This window comes from Lissotriton vulgaris, unplaced genomic scaffold (assembly GCF_964263255.1).
Source record: "Lissotriton vulgaris unplaced genomic scaffold, aLisVul1.2 SCAFFOLD_3103, whole genome shotgun sequence".
Lineage (NCBI taxonomy): Eukaryota > Metazoa > Chordata > Amphibia > Caudata > Salamandridae > Lissotriton > Lissotriton vulgaris.
Genome location: NW_028250073.1, coordinates 176405 through 203582, shown reverse-complemented (window position 1 = coordinate 203582; position 27178 = coordinate 176405). Strand labels below are relative to the sequence as shown.

Sequence of the window (27178 nt, the reverse complement as noted above, 5' to 3'; positions counted from 1 at the left end):
GAAAGGTAGATTTGGTTACTCAGATTGTGCATTTTGTTATTTGGTGTAAATCAGTTCAGTAGTTGTTGATAAATTTAACAATATAGAACTAGCAAAATCTGTGGCGTGAGGGCTTCATGAAAAATACCGAGCTGCTGCGGGGAAATGCAAAGCTTTGATTTGCTGCTAACACTTCAACCAGGAAAAAAGAAAAGTAGGCAGAGTAGGAATATACCCTGGTACTGGGGTCCCAGAGGGGCCCTGAAAGGCCAAAAATGTTTATTTTTATTTTTAAATCTCATTCTTGTTTTTAATTAACCCCCAGGTGGGCCAGGTCCCATGCGTGTGAAATAGGAGGAGGGGTCATTTGGCTCCCCGTTCCTAGGGGTTATGAAAGCCCCGAAAACTGCCACCTTCCCAGGGCATTAGTTTTTAGGTCGAGCAGACGTACTCTCAATGCGTGAGCATTGAGAGTGTCTGCTCCAGACCTAACGTGGCCCGTATTTAGGAGAGTGGACACGACTCAGACGCGTGCTTTTGCAGTCTCAGTTTTGACCGCGGGAGCGCGCGTCTGAGCCGCGCTTGCGCAGATCAACTCCCAGCCCCTGCTCACACACAGCCAGCCCCCACCCCTCTGCATGCACGCACACACACACAGGCGCGCGCGCACACACACACACACACACACACACACACACGCACATGCACACACACGCTGCCCCCCCCCCTCCCCCCTGCATACACACAGACACGCAAGCACGGAGCCCCACTCACCCGGACTTCTACTCGTCCCGCTCCGGGGCTGCTCACTCCGACGTAATACAGGCACAGGGACACCGGCACTCCGCTCCTTGGCTTCCCGGGCGGACGCCGGCTGCACGCAGGGCTCTCCTCTCTCTGCACCGGAGCCATGCGCCAGCCACTGCAGCCTGCCTCCTGGGAAGCTCCGGTCGCGTGTCCGGCTCCGCCCCCGTCCCAACAAAGGTTGCCTGGCTTCCTGTTGAAGCCGGGCTGCGGCGGTGAGTTTGCTTTCGTTACAGTGACGGCACCTAAACCCATATAGGTTGCAGGACAAGTGGAAGCAGGAAAAAAATGCAGCTTTGTACTTAGCTGAAACGTGACGGACACAAATAATAATGAAACAGACCTCTTCTGTTTAATTTTACCAATTTCATTTGGCAAACGCTCCTTTCATAAAAGCAAGGCCAGCTATAAAATATTTTTAGGAAACTTAAGGCAATTACATTACAAGATTTAAAAAACTATTCACTAGACAGATGTGAAAATGTACACCAAGCCAAACAAGACATGCACCAAACTTCTCATTTTATGTCCAGCTGTGCTGGCAAGAGTTTTTGCTGGAACAAATTTAGGTGGTGAATCATTTTTTGGGGAAATATATTAACCGATTTAAGCAATTGAAAATCGTAATACTGCTCTACCATTCGGGACATTTTACATTGACACATCATTTCACCTAAACTTTTAAGGGCAGGGACTAAAACTTTGGACACCATACTCTCTTCCTCAATTGTGCCTCTCTCTTCCTCAATTGTGCCTCTCTTCTGCCGCTGTGCCTCTCTCTTCCTCCATTGTGCCTCTCTCTTCCTCCATTGTGCCTATCTCTTCCTCCATTGTGCCTCTCTTCTGCCGCTGTGCCTCTCTTCTGCCGCTGTGCCTCTCTTCTGCCGCTGTGCCTCTCTTCTGCCGCTGTGCCTCTCTTCTGCCGCTGTGCCTCTCTTCTGCCGCTGTGCCTCTCTTTTCCTCCATTGTGCCTCTCTTTTCCTCCATTGTGCCTCTCTTCTGCCGCTGTGCCTCTCTTCTGCCGCTGTGCCTCTCTTCTGCCGCTGTGCCTCTCTTCTGCCGCTGTGCCTCTCTTCTGCCGCTGTGCCTCTCTTCTGCCGCTGTGCCTCTCTTTTCCTCCATTGTGCCTCTCTTTTCCTCCATTGTGCCTCTCTTTTCCTCTATTGTGCCTCTCTTTTCTGCCGCTGTGCCTCTCTTCTGCCGCTGTGCCTCTCTTCTGCCGCTGTGCCTCTCTTCTGCCGCTGTGCCTCTCTTCTGCCGCTGTGCCTCTCTTCTGCCGCTGTGCCTCTCTTCTGCCGCTGTGCCTCTCTTTTCCTCCATTGTGCCTCTCTTTTCCTCCATTGTGCCTCTCTTCTGCCGCTGTGCCTCTCTTCTGCCGCTGTGCCTCTCTTCTGCCGCTGTGCCTCTCTTCTGCCGCTGTGCCTCTCTTCTGCCGCTGTGCCTCTCTTCTGCCGCTGTGCCTCTCTTCTGCCGCTGTGCCTCCTTCTTGCGCCACTGGGCTGCCCTCTTGCGCCACTTTGTCTCACTCTTGTGCCGCCATTGGTTACAGACCCCACAGCTGTTGGTGCCTGTGTGAAGGGGACAGGGGACAGAGTACATGTACTTTTATATGTCCAGTTTAAGGACTGGGAACAAAAATAGGTTTCGTCTTTAGAATTAAATGCATTTTATTATGTTATGTTACTGGTCCTTTTTTGGTTTTTGAGCTCTGTGCGGTATGGCTCTGAACTATCTGCTATGTGTTTTGCAGTACTACCGTGTGCCGCCTGTACTGAGGGTTGCTGCACAGTTCTGGTATATACACATCAAGTAGGTGAGGATTAGTGTGCAAGGGTTTTGGTTCTGCAGTTGTATTGGTTTTATGTGTGTGTGGTCTTCAACACTTGTTCGTCTTCACAACTCTTAGATCCTTTATTCTCTTCTGTCATAGCTCCCCTCTCTTTCACCCTCCTTTTCAATTCTCTACACCCCTTTCTCATTTTTTTTGCACCCTCACACACACACTGCACCCTCACACACACTGCACCCTCACACACACTGCACCCTCACACACACTGCACCCTCACACACACTGCACCCTCACACACTGAAGACACGGCACCCTCACACACACTGCACCCTCACACACACTGTACACACCGCACCCTCACACTCTGCACACACTGCACCCTCACACACTGCAGCATCACACACACTGCACCCGCACACACTGCACTGCACCATCACACACACTGCACACACTGTACCCTCACACACACTGCGCACCCTCACACACACTGCGCACCCTCACACACACTGCGCACCCTCACACACACTGCGCACCCTCACACCCTGCGCACCCTCACACTCTGCAATGGAACATACACTCCAAATACCACTCAGTGCCACATAACACTGTATATATCTGTCGTCCTCCCTCTATCTATCGCCCTCACTCTATTTATCTATCGCATCACCATAGCATCACTCAGCTCCACCACAGCATCACTCAGGGGCACCACAACATCACTGTGGGCTACCACAGCATCACTAAACGCTCCAGCATCACTCGTCGTCACCACAACATCAGTCAGCGCCACCACAGCATCAATCTGTGCAACCATTCAACAACTGGTTCAAATGTGTTCTCTCAATGTTTCAAACTTTATTACAAATGTCACAAAAATATGTTAATATTTCACTTCTGTTCTTGGATTTTCGTCACAATAAAATACAATGAACATAATCTTCACAAAAGTTATTTACAAAAGCATTTGCCATTATAAATTACAATAACTTTTATTCAAGTATTAATTATTTAAAAAAAGCCATTTTTATTTGTAATATCAATACATTTAAGTCACGTAAATACAACACATATTACATTACAAATGCTATAGGTGTCACATTTGCGAAAGGTAAAACTATTAGCATTGTAAATGACGAAGCTATTAATTTTGCTATTTTCAAAACCAACACATAAATAAAAAAATTGTCATTTACAATACCAATAGCTCAAACTTTCCTAATGCGAGACCTATTGCATTGCAAATGCTTGTTATGTATGCAGGGGCCACCCATGTGGGACCCCTGCACTCTGGAGGATCGCTGCCTCCCCGGGGCAAACTAATGCGGAGCCATTATTATTAATCAGGTTTTGTAAAGCGCAAACAACCCGGAGGCCTCGTAGCGCTGTGTATAGTCAGACTATTGTAGGGGGAAGAAAGTTAAATGAACAGATAAGTTTTCAATTCCTTCCGAAATTTTAGAAGGCTGGGTTCACTACGAAGGAGGGTGGGCAGGGAGTTCCATGCCTTTGCGGCATTCCAAGAGAAGGAACGCCCACCCCATCTGGTGCGTCTGATCTTGTTGACAGTAGCCAGGAAAGCTGTACTAGATCGCAGCGCTCTGTGGGGAAGGTAGGGGTTTGCTAAGGAGCAAATCATGGTTGGAGCGGTTTTCCACATGGCTTTGTGCATGATACACAGGGATTTGAACAACACTCTGGCTTTAAAGGGAAGCCAGTGCAGTTTCCTCAGGGCCACTGTGCCTGATTCCCGTTTCTTGAGGCCTAGTAAAAGGCGGGCTGCAGCGTTTTGTGTCACCTGCAACTTCCTTATTGTGGAGGTGGGAGCCCCTAAATATAGGGAGTTCCCATAGTCCAAACGGGACAAAATAATGGCTTGCACCATTATTCTACGGGCTTCGAAGGGGAGAAGTGGTAGCACCTTCCTTAGCATACGCATGAGCCCAAAACATGTGGCGGACAGAGTAGTAGCTTGTTGCAAAAAGCTGAGGTTAGTGTCCAGCCAGATGCCTAAACTTTTTGTATGGGGCTTTGATTGGGGCGGAGGGCCCATACACGGGGGCCAGTTTGACATAGGACTGGGGATGGTTGAGTTGCCTAGCATCATGAGCTCTGTTTTCTCGCCATTTAATTTCAAATGCGAGGTAGCCATCCACTGGGCGACCGCTACCAAACAATTACTTAGATTCGAAGGGGAAGAGTCAGACTGGTTCATAGATACAACTAATTGTGTATCATCGGCGTAAGTCACTATGTCAAGGCCGAACGAATGCACTAAATCAGCAAGAGGCTGCATATAAATATTAAAAAGGGTAGGGCTCAAAGCAGAGCCCTGGGGCACACCTTGGTCCAGGGGCCAGATTTTTGAATGGGTGGTGCCCTCAACAACCTCAAAGGAGCGATTCTCCAAAAAAGACTGAAGCCAGTGCATGGCCTTCCCAGAAATTCCCATTTGGCAGAGGCGGTGAAGGAGAATGCTGGTGTTGACAGTGTTGAAGGCGGCACTGAATCTGTACCCCCCCCCACAGCCCTAGGGAATGCCAACTCCCTGGTGGACTTAACAATAATGTATGCGGCGGGCACATTCATGCCCCGCTACCTCACCCGGGCAAATCATACTAAAATAATGCAGGGGTCCATATGGCCTCCCCCGCAGCCCCTACCCAAGGCTAATCATAAAATTAACCCCAAGGGCCAAGTGCCCCCCCTTCGCAGCCCCGGGGACCACCACCTTCCAGGGGCAGTTTATCAAAAATAAGTAGGGGGGGGAGGCACACAGCACCCCACCCCTCCCCCCAACACCGCCAGGGCCCACCACCTCCCTGGGCTAAAATACATTAATGTAGGGGGTCAGTCGCGGACTCCCGAGGACAGCTCCTACTTCCTCCTGAGGTGCCCGAACTCATGAGATTGCTTTTGCTTGGTGAGAGCTGTCAGCAAACAGTTAACATAACTCCGCTTTCTCCAAGCTGGAGCTGTCAAACTGCTCCGACTTGCAGAAAGCGGAGTTTTCACCTGTTTCAGTGCAAATATACATCCAGTGAAACAAATGAAAACATTTGCCTTTAAGCAGCCAACTGTCTGTCAGAGCTATGATGGCTCCCGCAAGAGGCGGGGAGCGGCAGGCACCGCGGGGCCTGAGGCTCCGCCTGCAGTCCCCAACAGAGGTCACTGGGTGCCCAGGGGACACCCAGAATAAAGAGTCCGGGCCACTTGGCCCCCCTCACCATAGTGTAATGGTAGGCCCTAGGGGATTGGGTCCCCAGGCCTGAAATGAGCTCCTGGAGGGGGCCGCGTGACCCCCCCACATTAGTTTCTTCTTTTTTTTTTTAACAACATCGGCCCTGGGGGAACTCGGAGGCCTGCCCCCTTTCTCAATCACTCTGCAATGGGGCCTCCTGGAGCACTATTGATTGGGGGGATGAAGTCCCCATGCCTGCTGAGGATCCTTGGGGCCAAGAACCACTCCTGTTACCTCCAGTAAGTCTGCAGGATTGCTGAGAGCTCATCCGAGACCCTGCCTCCATCTCCACCACTCTGAAAACGTGACTCCTAGTGCACTACTGATTGAGGGTTGATATCACTTGGCTTCAGAGGGTCCTTGGGGGCCAACAACCCTCCTGTTATCTTCAGTAAGTGCCACACAGCAGAACTGCTGAGAGCTCATGGGAGGCCCCGCCCCCTTTCTCCACTAGTTAGGAAATAGAATAAAAAAACCTTAGAAATTCACTGAAAAACAACAAAGGTTACAGGGACGTTATAGTTAGGCTCACATTTCACTTGTGCAACATCAGAGAAATCCAGCTGTTCTAGTTAGCTGACCAACCTATACCTTATGCCTCCACAATGCACTGCTTATGACCACGCACATTACAGCACTGATGACATGGTCAGTGACCTCACTCAATACAGCGCTGATATAGATCTGTGACCACGGCAGTACCGCTGTACTCATAAGGTATATAGCGATATCATCTCATTAGTTGATTGGCGAATGACTGCCTTTACAAAAGTTAACAGCAGCCATTCTGTTTTTACATTGAGTTTCCCTGTATGCGTTATGTTTTTCAATACAGGTAAGTATTCGGTTTTGTATTTTTCCCATACCTAATTGGTATTAAGTAGGGAAGAATATTTATAAGTTTATGTTGCTTAAAAATACGGAGTTTAGCGGGAGTACCGCTGTTCCCAAAAAAAAAGAAACATTAGGAAATAAACTGTAAGACATATTTTATTAATATAGTGTGCTAAAGTTTTTTTCAATTTTTTACCCATTTAAATACACACATAACAGTGTACGGAGTAGCACTGTAATTACAAAAAATGACTGCACTACTTAAAAAAAAAAACACTATTGTACAGTGGTATAAAAGTTATAAACATAAACGTTAACCTTTCAAAGATATTTTGGGGGGGACGCAGTACTCCAGTGCTACTCTAGATTTTTTTTTTAATAGCTAGAAATGTAGAACTATTTTGCTCTACCTATTACCACTTTACTAAGGTGGTAAAAATGTGGTCAAAAATAACAAACCTAATACTTACCTACATTGGAAGGCATAACACACAACATGGTGAAAGTGTCCCCAAGAACAATAAGTTTGCCTTTAACTTTTTATGATTACAGCTAATGACCCTGTTAGGCGAAATACTGACATTTTTACAAAAATACCTCCATAACAAATAGTACTAACTTTCAATACATTAAAACGTATAAAATAATGACAAACCATACCTGAACAAAATAAGCATGTGCACACCATAATATGTAATCCTGACACATTTTAACACAATTCAACTCCTGGCTTTCACACAATACATAATTTTGAAGGACTATGTTGAATATATTCGAATTTAGAAGTATATGTTGCATATATTCAATGTAAGCATATTTTAGAACCTCCATTTTCTCATTACACTCCCTTCAGATAACCCTGCAAACCGTTACTCCTTCCACAATTAAACCGGTGGAAAAAGTCTGCTAAAGTGTGCAGGCATTCCTCAAACGGGTGCAAAGTTATTAAGGCATCACTTTTTAAAAAATCCATACGTCGATAACTAACATTTTTAAAACAAAAACGTTAACCTATTTCTACTTCATGGAAGTGGTAAAAGGTTTTTAACAATAATAATTAACTATATATAACACCCTTGCAATGCACTTGTTTGCCCTTGGTTAAATTGGATTGTGATGGAAGCCATGTGCTAGCCATCATGGGCTCCTTTCATTTCTATTCTGTGCTAGGCAGATTAGTCAATCAAGTGCCGGTCCTTTCCCTCTGGCTGATGTGTGACCTCAACATCAGCGTCTCCATCCAACCAATTTAGATTGGGCGCATTTGTCATTATAAGGTCAGTTTCCAAACTTTTCCAAGATTATGCGTAAACTCGATCTCCTATAGTAGGTCATTGTTGGACCCGGCCCTTTGGGCAGGTTCACCCCTAGACTTTTTGCTTTTTCCTAGCCTGTTTCTGGAACCTGGTGTTGGTGATTCTAGGCCTCTGTGCATTTTTTTTCACTGTGGTACAGTGTATAGTGCTTGAGCTCTCTGTATGAAGAGTGAGTGACCTGCCCTCCCATAGGAATGAATGGGGAATATGTATGCCCATGGTAGTTCCTGTTGTGTGGGGAGTGCAGGGGTCGAGTTTGGTATGTATCAACTCGTGAGACTGAATGCTGCAAAATGATGTATGCAGCATGACTGTGCCTAGTCTGGAAGTACTACTTTTGGAAGTTGGTATATTTGTGTAAGTTGGTGCTGGCGTGTGATTGGCTGGTGAGTCTGCCCAGGAGTGCCTGGACCTGCTGGTGGATGGACTGTCCGGTTTGAGTAGGACGGGGTCTGCAGGGTCTGCAAGGCCCCAGAGGAGGGGGTCTGAGTCAGCCGTGGATGAGAGGCCCCTCTGCTGTCAGGGATGGGAGGAAAGAGCGCCTGGTGGTGCCGAGCCGTGCCTGTTGCCCACCCTGCTAGCTCTCCTTCCTGACGGCTCACTGTCACCTCTGGCCCTGAAGCTGTCAGGAAAGACGTAAACCAGAAACATTCCAGCACTTGGGGTCCCTTGCACGAAGTACTTCAAAGGCATTCCTGGCTATAAGAAGGAGCTGTGTCTCCCTCCAACTTGTTCTTGTGCTAGCTCTTGTGGCTGACTTGGATCTACCAGGGGTGGGCGCTGCCCAGCCCCTGGGTGCCTGGATTCCTGGACTCCTGGGGGACCCTTCTGCCCTGCCTGGGCTGAAGGGGGGACTTGGCTTTGCCCCTGGGGAAGCTCTGGGACCCTGACAGCATGGAGAAGCTGCCTTTTCCTGGGGAGAGCGCTGGAGTGGATTTCTAGCGCCTGGAGGCGCTGTGCTTCCCCCTGAGTGCCTGGGAGCGCTCTGCCTGCTGTCTAGAGCTCTGGGGCGCTTAATTTCCCCCACGCGCTTGAGAGCGCCTTTTCTGGACTTTCTAGCGCTTAGGAGCGCTTTTCCCTGCTTGTTTATAGCGCTGGATGCGCTGAGGATTCCTGCCTGCAGGGATATAATTATCTACGAGTGCCCACCTCGATCTGTCGCGGAGGAAAACAAACCACGAAGGGGCCGCGACCGGATTGGCCGAGACCCGAGGAGAGCTGTGCTCTGATTGGCCCGTGGATCGGCGAGGCCGCGCTGCCATTGGTTGGCGGCCTCGCGTCATGAGGGGCTCGGCGCAGGAGCCGCGACGTGATTGGCTGGGCCGCGCCGAGGAAGAAGGAAGATGGCGCTGCCTGCCGGCGGGTCGGCCGGGCTCCCGTGAGCTAAGGGAGCCCGGCGGCATCTGAGGAGACGAGGCGGCCGGTTGGCAGGGCTCCCGTGTACCGAGGGAGCCCTGCAGGAAGAGAGAAGTTCGACCGCCCCCGCCGCGAACCCAGGCCGCCAGCTGGTGGTGTCCGCGAGGCTCCGGTGCGGTAAAGAGAGCCCCGCCTGCTGCCGCCACAGAGGAAGATGCCGCCTGGAGGAGCCCAGCCTGCGGAAAGCCGGTGAGTGCAGAGCGGAGGGGGCGCGAGGCCCTGGCTGGTGCCTGCCCTTACCGCAGCCGGCGAGAGTGAGCCGCCGCCCGGAGGAGCCCCGCCCCAGAGCCCGGTGAGTAGGAAGGGCTGGGGGGGCTCCGTCCAGCCTCTGATGGTGCCGATTGAGGCACAGAGTCAGGGCGGCCCCGATTGGCAGCGGGTCGCCTCAACGGTTGAGAGCCCCAAGAGGGGCAGGGGGGCATTTTATGTCTTTGAGTTCCCCGAGTGGGACTCCAACAAAGGGGGCATATCGGGGCATATTGTCGTTGCCCGTCCCTAAAGGGGCCCAGTTGTGTTGAAGCCACGAGGGCTTCAAGGGCGGCCCCAGTTGGCAGCGGGTCGCCCCAACGTTGTCCAGAGCCAGGAGAAGGCTCGAGGGGGCAGGTTTGCAGAGCCTGAGGGCTCCAACGTTTGGCCACAGTGTCTGTTTTAGAGCCTGTGTGGCCCCAGCATGGCGCAGTTTGCGCCCAAGGGTCAGTGAGGACCCTGTCGCAGTTTATTTTATTGTTCTCCAGGTGCCCAGCACTTAGTGGGCACCTGCCACGTTTAGGCTTTTTGAACTTCGAGACTGGCGCTGCATGGCAGCGCACCCTGACACTGAGACTCAGGGCGTCTGAGCCCCAACAAGGCCGTTGGCCTAGGGACTGCCACAGGTAGTGGCTTATGTGAGTTTGCGCAAGGGTATGGTTATTGCACCTCTGAATGTGATCTTTTGCATCATGTGTTATTCCTGCACCTCTGAAGGTTTTTAGGCCTCATGTGATTTTTGCGCTATTGCTTTACTCTTGACACCTCTGAATGTTTGATGCATTATGTGTCTTCCTTTTCATGCGCTGCACCTCTGAATGTTTAGTCATCATGTGTCTTCTTGCGCTGCACCCCTGAATGTATTGTGATTACATCATGTGCTCTGTCCTTAACACCGCTGAATGTGTAGGTCTATACATCATGTGTTTTCTTTCTTTACTACTCCTCTGAATGTATATTCATGCATCATGGGTAGTGTGTCCTGATTTATACCCCTAAGTGGATTTCATCCTTAGGTGGTTGTTCTTTCTAGTACAGGTGGTCCTAGTGAGGCCCTGGGTACCTGCGTGACATGCTCCTAAGGTGTTTAGGGTTGCGTAGTGTGTACTTACCTGTTCCCAGTAGTTACTGGATGTGATTCATAACTGTTACTTTGTGCTACAGTGATTTTATACTCTTTTAGTCTAAGTTCTGATAGTATTTCATTACTACTAAAGTGCTGATTGTGACAGTGGCCCTTGTGGCCCTGTCTTGTGAATAATCCCATGTGAATATTGCCCGTGCCAATTGGCACCATGTATATGTGTGATTTTATCTGATGTGCTTTTACAATACAAAAGTATTTTTATAATAACCTTGTGTGGAGTCTCTTTTGTGGTGTACCTAGTATGTTGTTGCTATTGTGCGCTGACGCAAATGCTTTACACATTGCCTTCGAGTTTAGCCTAGACTGCTCGTGCCAAGCTACCAAGGGGGTGAGCAGGGGTTATCTTGGCGTGTGACTTCCTTGCCCTGACTAGATTGGTGGTTTCTGCCTGGCTTTGGCGTCAGCCTTAGCCTACCAGAAATAGCCAGTTCTAACAGTCATACTCTGGGATATATACTCATCCATCATCTCCCCTGTATTAGTCATCAATGACAGGAAAGTCCTAGATGATGCCCCTTTTATTTATGGCTGCTTCTCTTACTACCGGGGACCCCCAACTTCCAATGCCACTCACCTCCAGCTCGGATTTTTTCTTTTCCTCATCTGTTGCGAAACTCTTCACATCTTCCATGTTGCTTCTCAGCTGAACCAAGCGACTTTGCAGCATTTTCTAGAAATAATTGTTTTAAAAAACATGATTCAGCACCAATGGTATGCGGGAGCTTTTTGCATTTCCCTACTTTCAGACTAAGCGCCAACCAACCACATTTCCTATTGATAACACGAGTGCTCAGTTTGGGCCGGAGCCCTTCCCATTTGATGCACGTCTCCCAGTCTGATTAGGACTCCATACCTTCAATGGATAAGATACACAATGTTGTGAAAGATCTACTGGCGAGCTCCCACTCTTATCCGCAATAAATAGCACTTACCAGTGGAATTACAAAAATCTCCCCATAATGATTCCGACTTCTTCTCACACAAACAAGGCTGAGCCAAAAAACCTGAATCCCTTCCCCTTTTCCGCGGATACCCACAGCGGGAAACAATGACATTGTCACAAGGATATGGGTTAAGTCCTATAATGTTTGGAAAGCGGTCTGGCTGTTGTGTGAAATTGTAAAGCTCTTAACAAGATGAGGGCTCTGAGCGGGAGTACAGAATTACTGAGAAGGAGATATAACGCAATACTCAATGAAAGCACTTCATCTTCAACCCTAGGATTAAGAGGAGAGTTCTTCTGCAACTTGCATCACTTGTTTAATACCTCTTTATTGTTCATTTTTAGGTATGGACATGCATAATGGCATCAGACGCATGTATGTGAATAGCATGTTACATTAGACCAACCCCCGTTAACTCCAGGATCACCAAGAACTGTCAAACTTATTCAAACAGATCGAGAACCTGAATAGGTGGCAGACTAAAGTTATCCCAAATAGGAAAGTCAGTCGGAATATCTATGTAATATATGGAGTCAAAATTGTTCCCCCTATTTTCCAAAGAGGGCTCATTGTTCCAGCAAGTATCTTCTCCACCCTTACCCCCGATATACCACTGCAACTCACATCACTTGCTGTATGAAATCGATTGTGGCTCAAAGTATATATGGTGAACTGGAAAGGAATTTGTGTAAACAGATCTTTAAAGTGTTGAAGAGACATTAGGATAATGAAAACCACCTACTATTGAAAACAGTGGAGGGTAAATATAAAGAAGATAATATATAGCTGTAGTCTCATCATGAAAGATTGTGTTAAAAATGTTTAAGGGAGGTTTCAGTCAGTTGTATGCAAGGATGTGGGGATAAAGAGTGTTCGAAATTGGACTGTCAAGGTATGGGGAGAGAAGTCAAGGTCTTGGTTTAAGTTACAACTGTGAGGAATACCCAAATCACCGATTTGCTATCTTGCTCAAGCAGCATGGTTTAACTTAAAAACATACATGCAGTACACACGCAACAGCTAGGCAACACATTAATACTGTTGGGACATAAAAATTGAAAAAGGTACAAATCTTATTAAAAGGATGCAAATTTAAAATACCAGAAAAAAACCTAAAGAAATCTGAAGATGGTATCAAATTTTATACCAAAACTACATGATAAATAAGTATTTGGTAAAGGCAGCAGAGAGTAGCAAAATCAGATACTTTTTTCTCAAATTTCTCAAACATGGCATATGTATGTTCCTTATTTATAATGTGATATGCTTCAGGCCATCTGCTTCAGGCCATCTGCTTCAGGCATTTCTCCCTTGTGGTTAAAACAGCATATTTAAAAGGGTAAAACCAGTTAGTGAGTTACCAAACTCTCCTTTGTTTCCAAGCAAGTGTGTTCCTTGCACCACAAATATGAATATTGTGGATTTGTTGTGGAGAGTCCTCCCCCCAATCTGTGGCCTCTATCCCAGGATGCCCCAGCTCAGACTATAACACGTCAAAAGTAATATTCACCCCAGAAACCACCAGATTGCCAGAACTCTTCCTGAACCTGGCCCCAATCTTCTGTCTTCGCTCTACAGCCAAAACAAGAGACAGCACTGCAGACAAATGTGACAAGAAAAGCCTGGGGGCTAGACAAGAAAAACATGGGGCTAGTGTTCCTCCCCATTATGAATATTGTGTGGCATGTCTTTGAAGTAGCAGCAGGTGGCTAGGTTCCACTGAATGTGTGAACCTGGGGTTTAGCATACAAGCCAACAGACCTGATTCAGGAAGGAGACTCACGATTTTTTAAGCAATGAAATTGCTGCATTTTGGTTGTCTCCCGCCTGAAATTGCCTCAGCTTCAATAGAAGTCAATGGGAGAAATACATTCTCCCAATCATTTTTTTTTTAAATCTCCCCCTGCCTTTTCTAAAATGTTGGCATGTATGGTTTGTAAGCACTTAATTAGGATATATACCTATATAATCCAGATGTTCAGACACCTTCAAAGTAGAAAGTAGCTCGGAGCCTTGAGTTCACTTTTAAATAAGCACAGGGTCACGCTTTTCTTTTAATGTCGAGGAAGGCCAAAGTTTACTTTACATTCTTATTATCAGGCTGCAGAGAGCAGAGCCTGATAATGAGCAGTGGTCAGTCAGATTGATGGGCCAGGCTGGGTCAGAGGTGAAGCACTGAGGTATTTGACTCCTAAATATAAGTCCCTATTGACTCAAATTCAAATTCAAAAGATACTTTATTCGGTTTAAATCACAAAAACCATAAAAGTGTACAAGCATTAAAACAATCCACAACCCACCCAGGATAAAATATAACATATAACATGGATAAAAAACAGAAATATACAGAGTATAATGGCAGGATATTTTTTCCTTTTAAAAACAACAGTGTACACATCAGTGACCTTAATTAAAGTTTTAAACAGTAGTTTATATTTATAAGAAGTCCTCTAAGTCCAAGCAATCTTTTTGCCAAGTCTCGTTGCGATGGTTAAAAATTTAGCCACATTGAAAATGACCCAAATCTCTGCCAACAATTGAAGGTACAACAGGGCTGGCTTCACTTGCCTAAAACCCTTTCCTTTTATTAATGGTATGATAAATTTAAGTCTAATACCTTTGAAGTGGTCACAGAAGAACAAACAAGCATTTGCAATGCAATAGGTCTCGTAGTAGTTAAGTTAGAGTTTTTGGTATTGCTTGGCATAGTTTTTGGATAATATATTTTGTTAGTACAAGTAGATTGGAAAGGGGCGACCACTCGGTCCCCCCGAACGTATGGCGGAGTGCCTCGATCCCCCCGGGAAGCCATTTTTGGGCGGGAGGCGCGTCTCGGCTGGTATGCCCGAAGCGGCGTAGCCGGGGCGCGCTTTTTCCCGCCCTAGAGTGGGCTGGCCTAGACACTGACGCAGCCAGCCACGCCCTCAGGGCAGGCAGGGGCGGGTTTTCGCCCGCCCTGAAGACGGATAAAAAGGGACGCAAGACTGGAAGACGTCCTCTTGTTCTTGTGCTCTGAAGCTGCACCTCCTCGCTACACGTGAGCTCGGGACAGAACGAAGAGCCAATTTTGAGCGTTTTGATCGTTTCTTTTGTCTTCTAGATACTTTGTCGGAGAGATGCCCAAGAAAGGCGCGAAGAGAATGACGACTGATCAGATGGTTCGGGTCCTCGTCAAGGAGATGTCCGAGATAAAGAAGCGACTGGCGGAGCGAGACGGGGAGGAGGGATCGGGGCGTCCACCGGCTGGGGGGAAACCCAAGAGGCCAAGAAGGGGTCCGGCCGGGGGAGACGTTCCGGTTCCCTCTGCCCCGCTCGAGGCGCCGACCCCGGTACCGATGGAGGGGAATCCGATCCCCGTCGTCGTCACCCCGACATCTAACAAGGATATGCCCCCCGAGCTGGCGGCACAGCTAGCAGCGTGGTTGGGCGATAGTAGTGAGGGCGCCACGGCTGCCGAGGCACAGGCGCTGATGAAACAGTTGCGTGAAAAAAGAGACGCAGCCAAGGTGCCCGCACCGGCGGCACTGTTAGACAAGCCACAAGTGACGGAAGCAGCGTCCGGTGCAGGTAAGCGGCCATTGCCGATCGCAAGGGATGAGTCAGCACCCTCGCGTAGAGAGAAATTGGGTCAACATGTTCCTTTGGCAATAAAGGAAAAGATTTGGGCGGGGGAATACGTGAACATTTTCTCCTTGCTTGTCGATCATTATGAAGTGGAGCATGTTAAGAGTCAGAACGACCTAATGCATCCGAGTGTTTGGCGCGCAAAAATGGCCGCCTTTAAGGTAAATGAGAATATTGGCAACTGGGGCAATGCCTGGGGTATTTTTTACATCGATTTTGGGGGAACGTAGGCCTGAGTTGCTACCTGAGTTTCCAATTTATCAGTCACGAATTATGGGTTACTCGACATCGTATCAAGGTAACCATTGGTTCTGTTATGACAACCTTTTCAGGAAAGAGAAGGAGCATAACAAAAGTTTAACTTGGGACTGTTATGATTCTTTGACATGGGATAAAATGAAAGAGTCAGGGATGTTGAAAATGCCATTGGTGGGGAGCAATGTTGGTGAATACTCCCGCCAAAATGCAGGGACGCCCTTTCGGTCAGGTACGAGTACCGACGATTACTCGAGACCTGCCGGCAATACAGGGAAAAGGGGTTTCTGCTTCAATTTCAACAAAGGTAAATGTACTAGGCCTCCGGGATCCTGTAAGTTCAAACACGAATGTAGTAATTGTGGGTCGTCCCATCCTGAGTCCTCGTGCAGAGCCAGAACGGGTGAGAATGGGGGTAGAGGAGGCGCCAAACAGGTCTAATATAGTCCGAGGGGCGCCTTTACCAACCCCGATTGATACCTTGGCGATGATTCCCTGGCTCAGTGAATACCCAGATAGTACTTCTGCTGGGGTGCTGCGGAACGGTTTTTCATATGGTGTCCGCATCCCGGTAGGGGACTTTCAGGGCGTCGGGACGTGCAGAAATCAACTTTCCGTCTTGCAGCATACAACTGTAGTGCAAGATAAGATCCGGAAAGAGGTTGACCGGGGTCGGGTCGCCGGCCCGTTTAGTGTACCCCCGGTACCGTACTTTGTCTGTTCTCCGTTAGGGGTGGTCCCGAAGAAGGACCCAGGTGAGTTTCGATTAATTCATAATCTGTCAGCTCCACATGGTCTTTCGGTGAACGATGCAATTGATCCAGAGGTATGTTCGGTGCGGTACGCATCATTTGATGAAGCAGTGGCCATTTTGAATCACCTGGGGCCCGGGACGTTGATGGCGAAATCAGATATCGAGTCAGCGTTCCGGTTGCTCCCGGTACACCCAGACGACCAGCGTCTTCTGGGATTCATGTTTCAGGGATCATATTATTTGGATAGGTGTATGCCGATGGGATGCTCTATATCCTGTGCATATTTCGAGAAATTCAGTACTTTTCTGCAATGGGTATTCACAAAGAAGACGGGTTTACGAAATGTAATGCATTACCTTGATGACTTTCTGTTCCTTGGGCCCGCCGAAAATGACGAATGCGCCCAGGCCTTGGCTGAATTTTGTGTGTTAATGGGTCAATTTGGCGTGCCATTGGCACCGGGTAAAACTGTGGGTCCCACGACTTGCCTCGAGTTTTTGGGGATCGAGTTGGACTCTAGTGAGGGTTGTTTTCGTTTACCAGCTACCAAAGTGTCGAAATTCAGGGCAGCCCTGCAAGTATGTATAAATGCATCTAAGGTTACACTCAATCAGTTGCAACAATTGGTGGGGAAGTTGAATTTCGCCCTGAGGGTGATCCCAATGGCTCCCCCCTTTTCCCGTTCAATTGCCCAAGCGATGGTTGGCCTAAAGGAGGGTCATGATCGCACGAGACTGTCGGCTGAGGTCCGCCAGGACATGCGTATTTGGTTAGCATTTTTGGCGGACTTCAATGGTCGAGTCGTCTGGAACAAGCCAGCCGTGTCCTTTGAAGAGCTTGGTCTATGGACAGATTCAGCGGGGAGCATGGGCTTGGCGCCATATTCGGCACGAAATGGTCGGCACAAAGGTGGCCCCCATGGTGGCATGAAGAGGGGCTCACGGGTAATATTGCTTTCCTTGAACTGTTTCCCATTCTGGTGGCCCTCAGAACCTGGCCCGAAGGGTTCAAAGATCATTCTGTCGTGTTTTGGTCTGACAATATGACCGTTGTAGAATGCATCAATAGTCAGGCAGCCCGTTGTAAACTGATTTTAAGGCTGCTCAAAGAAATTGTCTTACTGTGTATGCAACTGAACGTGATATTCAGAGCAAAACATGTCCCAGGGGTGATGAATCAGGCGGCTGATGCACTGTCTCGTTTTCAAATGCAGGCTTTCTCGGGTTTCCTTCCCTCAGCGGACCCAGAGCCGGCACCCTTCCCCGAAGCTCTATGGTCTCTCGGTGCCCCGAACTTCGTCACCTCGTGGGAGAGAGTCTAGCGCCAAGGACAAGGAAGGCATATGAAGGGGCGTTTCGGGCCTATTTAGCCTTTTTGGGGACTGAGAGAGATGGGCTTTGGGGTCAGGAGGAATGGGTAGTACATTTTCTGATGTCTTTGCGTAGGGCTGGGAAGTCGGTGGCTACGGCCCAAAGGCATCGTGCTGCCATTTCCTTTGTTGCCAGGGCCCATAATATCCAGGACCCGACGGCGTCTTTTGTGGTACAAAAGGCGCTGCGTGGGTGGCAACGCCTGGAGGGTCGCAGAGTGGATGAGAGGCGACCGATAGGTCTGGATAGGTTGTCCCAGTTGCTGGCCACACTCCCCACCACATGCTCGTCTCAGTTCGAGGCATGTTTGTTCCGAGCTGCATTTACGCTGGCATTTCACGGGGCGATGAGGATAAGTGAGCTGGTTGCAAGGAACAAACAGGATGTGGTGGGGGGTTTGTGCCGGGAACACGTTCAGATCAGGGGTGAAGCGATGATTGTCTCCTTTGTCAGGTCCAAGACCGATCAAGATGGGATGGGGGACTGCACGATCATTCGCAGGATCCCTGGGTCCTCCATGTGTCCGGTACAGTGTTTAGAAGATTACCTAGCACGAAGGGTGGCATCATGGGGGGGGACATTGTTGAGACACGCGGACGCCACCCCACTGACGAAGTTTCAGTTTCAGCGGGTGCTTGCGATGTCTATTACCGCAGCGGGCTTAGACCCGGGCGAATTCGGGACCCATTCCTTTCGAATAGGGGCTGCCACTGAAGCTGCAGCCAGGGGTCTTAATGTAGAACAAGTAAAACGAGTGGGGCGTTGGTCCTCCAATTGTTATAAGAGATACGTGCGGTTGCACATGTTGTGAAGCTGTAATAATGCACTCACGCTTCTTGTCTTTTGTTTGGTTTTCAGTTGCGCAAGCCTACGAGACAGGGCGGACTATGCAGTCGACCCAACACCAGGCCAGCGGTCAGACATCACCGGCTGTGAGAAAGGAGGTGTGGGTCGTGGGCCACTCATACGTGAGGCGTGCCGCAGACGTATTCGAAGCAGGTGACATGATTCACGTACCTGGGGAATACGGGTACAGAGTGTCCTTCTACGGAAGAGGCGGTCTCTGTATTGACCAGTTTCAAGCATTCTTTGAGGGTTTGTTAGGGCGGACGAGGTCACCGCCGTCTATAGTCATAGTACATTTAGGGGGCAATGATTTGGTCACCACCGGTAGACGACTTCTCCTAGAGGCAATGCTTTCCACTGTAAGTTGGTTGGCGAGGAAAGTTCCGGGGTGCATAATTGCGTGGTCTCATATGATCCCACGAAAAGTGTGGGGGGGGGACATCTCGATTCCTGCTTTGAACCATTCTGTTAGAAAACTTAATAACAAAGTGAGTAGGTTGTTCCGTTCCAAGACATTGCATTCTATCTCGCATAGTTGTATTAATGATGACAGTATGTATTTGGGGGATGGTGTGCATTTGTCGCGGGCGGGGAATGAGTTACTCATAGGAGACTTCTTAGCTTGGTTGAAGACGTTAAAACATGACCTTTAGGTAGGAGTTTTGTGGGGGGTCCGGATAGCCGGTCAACTATCCGGACCTGTGGCGGTAAGGTCATGATCGGTGAGCACTAATTAGAAGATCCCTATGAGTGGGCGTCACCCAACACGGATGGGAGCGCTCGGGTGAGGTGGCCATTGGCCCCTCAATGGGGAGGCGGTCCCTTCTAAGGATGGGTCGCCGGAAGTAAAGGAAAGGCGGTCAAGGCCCCTTCCTGTGTAGGAGGGGTTACAGCCCCCTCCTGGGGAATTTCCCGGGGCCAGTGACATCTGCGACGGCAGATGCGGTAAGTGTGTGGGGTTGGGGGGAGGTCTACGATACCTTCTAGATACCTCACACGAGTATTCGAACGACCTTTAACTGGCGTCGAGTTCTTAAGTGCCCCCGTCAAGTCAAGGGAAATTGGTAGTAGTTGCACTTGAGGTAAGCCTCCGTGCTGTCGCCCCTCCCAAGTGGGAGGGGTAAGTCTGGTTAGGGATCTTGACACCGGTTATGACCTTGCCGTTGGCCCTTAAACGTTAGGATGTACAATTTCAATATTTTTAGAGAATGTTTTGTAGGATGCTAGTTCGGCTAGGAGAACCTCTGTATTAGAGAATATGTTAAAGTTAGCCAAACAGCGCAATGTGGTAACGAAATTGTACATAACATGAGACGTTTAATGTTTTAATTTTGTTTTAATAAATACGGCCGGGAGGGTCACTCCCTCCCACTTCCAAAAACTTCAAGAACTGTTTCCGGTTTCCCTCCTTTTGGGGATTGTGTTGAGAGGGGGTGGCGGGTATCTCAGCCATAATATTTGTAGTACTATTATAGTTGTACATGTATGATGGAGGTAGCATATAAACAAATTATATACAGTATATGTATATTTCAGAAATAGTATGTTAACAGACAGATAGTAATTGGGAGATAAGTATTGTTAGGGTAAGGAGGCAGTAGGTTGAGAATGGTAGTGTGAAAGGAGGTCCTAGGTGTTAGTTATTGTTTTTAGTATGATGCAAGGTGGTAGGCGGCAGAGAAAGGCAGTGAGGAAGGGTATTTTTATTCAACAATAACTTATTCAAGAAGAGATAACTTGCTTAAAGTCTACTGTTATTAAAAAGTCTGGGGGGAAATTTTCTAGGCAGTGTACCATTCTCCTTCAGGCAGTAGTGTACTTACATTTGTATGCCAGGATGTAAATGGAAATAATTGTATAATAATTACTTTAGTAAATCATAGTATTCACATATGAAGTATAATAAAGTATAACTTACCTTAATAGCTTTGACTTTTTGCCCTTGTAGCAGTTAAGTTGCTTACTATTATGTTTAGGAGGGAACTTTGTTGAAGGTATCAAGCATATTTGTGATGCCCATGTATACAATTGCAGTCCTGTTAATAAATTGAATGGAGCAAGTATGAGGTACAAGAGTAGTTAATGACATGTTAAAATCAATTATCTAGGTAAACACAAAGTGACATGGTAACTTTTATTTTAGTTTATATAGTGAAGTAAAGTTGTAGTGAGGAGCACATATAATTATGTAAAACAATACTTTCAATACACTGAATTTGATTAACTTGTAAACTTTGAATGCTGTCTAGCAGGTATTTATAGTATAGTACAATACTATATAGATATGTAGTATTTTTTTAGTTGTAAACCTATTATATAGGTAGCATATAACTATATTATATACATTTTATATGCAATTTTAGAAATAATAGGTCTATACATTAACAGTAAATGTAAGTTAAAATTTGTTTGGGCAAAGAGACAGGAGGCAGAGAAAGGCAGTGTGGGAGGAGGTCTCAGATGTTAGTTATTGCTTTTAGTATCATTCAATTTGGGTAACATTAGTCAAAGAAGATATCTTTATTTAAAGTATTCAAGACATTGTTTAGGTAGCATGTTTACAATTTTAGTCTTGTATTTAATTGTTGACAGAGTTAGACTTATGTAAAAGAGCAGGTAATGGCAAGCTAGTATTAGTTAAGCGCTTAACATAGTGACATGTTAACTTTTATTTTTAGGTGATAAAGTATAGATATAGTTTAGTAATGAACAAGTAATATACAAGTAAAATACTACCTTTATAAACATACTTAGTTATAACTTGTAAAGGTGAAATAATATGATGGTATAAATACTGTGCATTAGGATGCTGAGGATAGTTAACACTTTAAGTGTTGCCTTGGTGCATTGGCTGATGGCAGTACTACTTTTCTAGTGCTGTGCATCACCTCTGGACGCGTATTTAGATTTAGTTTCAATGGACAGCATAGCATTTGGGAGGAATGTTCAATAGCATCTATGATGTTTATGGTATTAAGTAAATAGTTAAGTAAGCTAGTTGTTATGGGGAAAACTTTTTTGTGCTATTCAAGATTGTTTAAAATGAAGTTGTACTGCAGTAATAGACTTAGAATTTTGTTAATGATTTTCTTTATACTGGTGGAAGTTTATCTTGGTAGTAAAGATGCAGGTCCTATACACTTTCATAATAAATAACTTTAGCATGAAGAGATAACTTGCTCAAAGTTTACTGTTATTAAAAGTGTGGGGGTAATTTTTCCAGGGAGCTTCTACTATCCCTCAGCCAGTATGATGTACTTACATGTTGATGGCAGGATGTACATGGAAATATTTGTAAAAACTACTTTGTATATATTTACAGTTTTGACACATAAACTATAACATAGTATAACTTACCTTAATAGGTGTGACTTATTGTTTTTCTTTAGCAGTCAAGTTGCTTACTATTATGTTGGGAAGGCAATTCTGCTCAAGGTATTCAGCATATATGTAAAGCAGCATGTTTACAATTGCAGTCCTGCCAATAAACTGAACATAGACAAGTGTGATGTACAAGAGTAGTTAATGACAGGTTAAAGTCAATTATATAGGTAAACACAAAGTGACATGGTAAGTTTCATTTTTAGTTCATATAGTGAATACAGTTTGTAGTAATAAACACATATAATTAATAAATAGCATACCTTCAATACACTGAATTTGATCAACTTGTAAACTTTTGGTAGTCTAATAGGTTTTTATATATAGTACTATATATGTAGATATAGTAGTATATACTATATATCTAGATATGTAGCAGTATTATAGGTGTAAACCTATTATTGTTGTAGCATATAATTATATTGTATACATTTTATATGCAATTTCAGAAATATTCAGTTGATACATTAATAGTAAATGGAAGATAAGTGTTGTTAGGGCAAAGAGGCTGGTGGGAGAGAAAGGCAGTGTGGAAGGAGGTCTTAGGTGTTACTTATTGCTTTTAGTACCATTCAAGTTTGGTAATATTTGCCAGAGAATGGAAGTTTGATAAAGTATTCAAAGTATTGTTTAAGGTAGCAAGTTTACATTATTAGGCTTTGTATTAAATTGTTGACAGATCTAGACTTATGCAAAAGAGCAGGTAATGAATGGCAAGCTAGTATCAGTTATAGAGTTAAACATAGTTACATGGTAACGTTTTATTTTTAGGTGATAAAGTATAGACATAGTTCAGCAATGAATAAGTAACATACAACTAAAGTAATCTTTTTATACACATACTTAGTCTTAACTTGTAAAGGGCAAATAATACAATGTGATAAATACTGTGCATTAGGATGCTGAGTATAGTTAACTTCTTAACTGCTGCCTCGGTGTATTGGTTGATGGCAGCACTATCTTCCTTAAGTTGTACTAGAGAATAGATTTAGCATTTTTCTAATGATTTTCTTTGTACTGGTGGAAGTTTGTCCTTTGTTAAGATGCAGGTCCCACACACTTTCATACAACAATAACTTTAGCAAGAAGAGATAACTTGCTGAAAGTTTGTGTTATTAAAAAGTGTGGGGGGAATTTTTCCAGGGAGTATACCACTCTCCCCCAGCAAGTATATTGTGGTTGCATTTTGATGGCAGTAGGTGCATTATAAGTAATGCACAATTAATTTTTTAGCAAGTTACAGATTTGACACACAACTTTATAACATAGTATAATTTACCGTAGTAGGTGTTAGTCATTGGTTTCATTTAGCAGTCAAGTTGAATACCAATATGTAGAGAAGTGAACTTGGCGTAAAGTATTTAGGATATCTCCAAGGCAGCATGTTCTATTGCAGTCCTTGTATTAGGTAAGAGCTTTTAGTAAATCAATGGATATGATAGGCGTTAGTAAAAGTAATAGTGGTATTAAATTTGCAAGTTTGACAGGATTACAAAAGGTGCACCATCAGAATGCAAAGGTAAACTAGTTTTTTAATGACACATTTTTGATTTGAACCCACTTTTTTGTCACTTTTTTTATTAATTGTAAATATACAACATGTAAACGATTAATAACACTCAATTTCTTCAAAAACTTACTATTTAACTTCACAGTTGCATATGTTACACTTAGAAAATGTAAGCAAATGTATAACTATAGATTGTATACAAAAATAACTTGAGATTTGTATAGTAAGTCACATACAGTAATTCTAATAAAAGCATTGCAAATAGTGTTTAGCAATTTAAAGTAATTTTGTTATCTAGTTTTGTATGAAACACATCTTAAGCAATATATATATGTATTGTCTTATTAAAACGTGTGTAAAGTAACATTGTAAACATTATTTGTATTTATAGTAGACAACATTTTTAGTAATTCACACACAGTAAATATTATAAAAGCATTTCAAACGGTTATTTGCACTCAAAAGTAATTTTGTAATGTAGTTTTGTATCAAACACTTTAAACAAAATATATATATATGTTGGGTCATTTAAACTTGTGCAAAGCAACATTGTAAACATCAATTGTATTTTTAGTATCCAACATTTGTTAAATATCGTATAATTGCTGACATTATATGTTCTCAATGATGTTTGTGATAGATCCATTGCAAAATGTTATCTTTACATATAATGGTAGATATTTCATTAATGTGTCTGCTAAGTTGTCTACATCATAGCTTATATGCAAAAAGTCCATTAAAGTAGTATTGTTAATTTCCATGGTTTGGAAATCTTCTGTCCCATTTACTTGTACTGTTACCATGCTTCTTTCCTGAAGTAGTTTGTCTAATCCATATATAGTTACGTTAAGGTTTTCTTCGGGTGGTTTTATTACCTGTAAAGATACTGTTTTAGTATTTATTCATTTACTTATATTAACTAACTATTAATTGCAATGTAAAATTTTACTTACCTGTATTTTTGTATGGCGGGTTGTGTTTAAAATCTTTTCTTTGTTAAATTCATGCACTGTTACGTGCGATAAATGTACATATTGTCCAATTACTATTGGGAAATCAGCTGCCTCTCTCCATAGAGTAATTTTCACAGAGTCCGTAGTATCTTTGACAGTGATACTTTTCAATTGTGTTTCTTGGCCTCCAACGAATATATTTTTTGTTTGTTCTTCCTGTAAAATAGTATATGTTCATTATATATTTTTTACTTAGTAACATGGATTGTGCTGGCTTTTGTTCAATTTGTATTATGATTAGTGTTGACATAACAGTCTTTGCAAACAAAACAACTAAATTTCACATATTTATTTGTTGGTAATAATTGTTTTTTAGTGTTTTTGTGTTACTTTCTTTTGTTACAAGAGTTGTATTAACTTACAATCTTTAGTAATTGCATCTGTACGTGCAATTTGCTGTTATAGAATGCTATAGCTATGAAAAGGATATGCTAATAATTCAATTATTAGTTTACTTACCTTTTAATATTGCTGCTTACAGTCTATATCGGTTATATTATAAATTTGTGAGATTTAGGTGGTAAATGAGTATGTTGTAGGCTTGGTAAAAGTGGTAATTTGTGTTGTGTGTTCTTGTCTATATGTTAATGCATTATTAGCATTATTAGCATTGTGGTTGGTATGCAGATTTTACTGCATACCACAATGCTAATAGTACAGGAAGTAGCTACTGTTATAGGTACAACTTCATATATGTTGTGACACCTCTTTTATGGTGGGGGGTATTGTATTATAGGGTGATTGGGTATATTAAGTTTGCTCTTCATTGGCATTGGTTTCATAGTTTAGTAAATAGTGTAGTATAATTTATATTACTTACCTGTTATTAAATGGTGCACACTTTTGTTGTGATATATATAGTATGCATAGTATTATATTGTATCTGCATATATGTTTACGTGATGCAAATACTTAGCAATAAGTGTAGTATAGTATTTAGCTTACTTACCTGTTATTTAATGGAGCATACATTAGTTGTATGATAGTTTTAATGCACAATGGTTGCATAATTTATTTCCTTAGTACCCTTAGTAAATGCAATTTCTAAGTATTTGCATATGTTGTGTAGTTTGTGTATTTTTATAAGTTGTAGATTACTTACCTGTAATTTTTTTTGGGAGAGTAGCAATATCAATGTAAATAATTTTACATAGTAACACAGATATTAATTATAAGGAACAACATATGTTGATAGTTTTTCTAGGCAATTATTGGATTTGCATGTTTTAAAACATTTTAGTACTGTAATACATATTTTTATTTGATGATAGATACATTTAGTAACATGCAAGTTTTAACTTTTTAAAAGTGTACCTTATTTGGTACGTAAAAAATGCAGTAGTATAAATGATAAGCATAAATATATAGCTCACCTCAATTATCGTTCCGGAGACGCTTAGGAGTGTTTTTACACTCACTTCTCTCACTGTCTTTATTGGAGACACTGGTGGAGCTGGTGGTTGCAAAATATTAATTGCTTCTTGAATTATTTCTGCAGGTATCTCAATTGGTGGCATTCTTGAAATCTTACTTTGTTTTGTGATAATTAGAGTGTCATTTTTCAAAAGGTAATTCCGAATTAGCATGCCATATCCTTCTTTTGTCTGTGCATAATAATCTTCATTATAGCAAGTAGCTTTTAAAGATGATGTTTGATCTGCTAATGCCATATGATACATTACTTTATTTTCTTGCTTTGCATTGCGATAGTATGTTTTTCCAGTACAGTGAATTATATTGACACGAATTGCCTTTTGGTATGGCTTACTTTCGTCTGGTTTGTTGTCCTTTAAATCTTGAATGGAAATCATCTGTAAAAAGAATGCAATTATTTAATAAGGTACCATAATTGTAAAATTGTCACATCATAACTGTCTTTAATGCATATAAATTAAATAGCTGTCCAAATTGGTTTATGATCACTGTAATATGACTCTAAAGTTCCATAATGTTGTATGTTTGCATTTGTAAATATATGATCTAATATAGAATTGTAATCTGTTGTAAGTGTGTTTATTTTTTGAACACAGTTAAAGTTTGTTAACATGTAATCTAATAATACATTTGTACTGTGTGTTGGTTTTTGTAAATCAACATTGAAATCACCCATTATAACATATTTATGATTTGGATATTTTTTTTAAATTGTTGTTAGTATTTGAAATAGTATTTGAATGCTTACCTTTGGTGGCTTGTAGATTATTACAAATAGGTAGTCATTGTTTTGTATTTGTTTTGTAAATTGCAAAATGTCAATTTGTTTTTCTGTTGTAAATATTGGTTGTATTTTGTGGTTTGTTTTATAATATACTATAATCCCATGATTTGTTTGTTTGTCATGGTATTTATCAAATATTAGCATATTGTAATTTGGAAGTATAAATGCATCTGTACTTGCTTTATGTGTTGTATTTATTTCTGTGAAACATAAAATATCAGCATTTAATATGTTACTGTCAGCTGATATGTATTTAAATTTTTTTTGTAGTGAGCGTACATTTTGTACAATGACAGTAATGCTGTTTTTAAAGTGTGATATTTGAGTTATGGATATTTGTAGTGGCATATATGTTTTTAATCGGAACATTTCTTCATGGACCTTTGGGTGTATTGCAATTTTTGTTTCATCAAAGTTTTTTATATAAATATTTTGTAATGATTTAGCTCTACTAATAGCTACATAGTGTAGGTGATGTGTTTTTGTATTATTA

The 27178-nt window shown here is 43.7% G+C and overlaps 2 protein-coding genes across 2 annotated transcripts in view; both read right to left on the bottom strand.

Moving 5' to 3' along the window:
• The window catches only part of LOC147663380 (E3 ubiquitin-protein ligase TRIM39-like), a 128734-nt gene that overhangs the window by 31285 nt on the left and 70271 nt on the right, over window positions 1–27178 (bottom strand). The window contains exon 2 of the mRNA XM_086950481.1: window positions 11344–11439. Coding sequence (XP_086806607.1) covers window positions 11344–11439 — 96 coding nt within the window. The remainder of the gene's footprint in view (window positions 1–11343; window positions 11440–27178) is intronic.
• LOC147663381 (uncharacterized) lies at window positions 12982–26278 on the bottom strand. Its single transcript, XM_086950482.1, has 3 exons — window positions 25841–26278; window positions 24408–24623; window positions 12982–13023 (listed from the first exon to the last, which is right to left on the bottom strand). Exons 1-3 carry the CDS (start codon window positions 26276–26278, stop codon window positions 12982–12984), a joined length of 696 nt encoding a protein of 231 aa, XP_086806608.1.

Excerpts from the sequence above, each read along its gene's own strand:
- LOC147663381 (XM_086950482.1), bottom strand. The coding sequence starts at position 26,278 with ATGATTTCCATTCAAGATTTAAAGGACAACAAACCAGACGAAAGTAAG. Across the intron at positions 24,624-25,840 it reads TCTCCGGAACGATAATTGAG|GAAGAACAAACAAAAAATAT; the intron begins GTGAGCTATATA and ends ACTATTTTACAG. Across the intron at positions 13,024-24,407 it reads CCCGCCATACAAAAATACAG|GGAGAAATGCCTGAAGCAGA; the intron begins GTAAGTAAAATT and ends TTTAACCACAAG.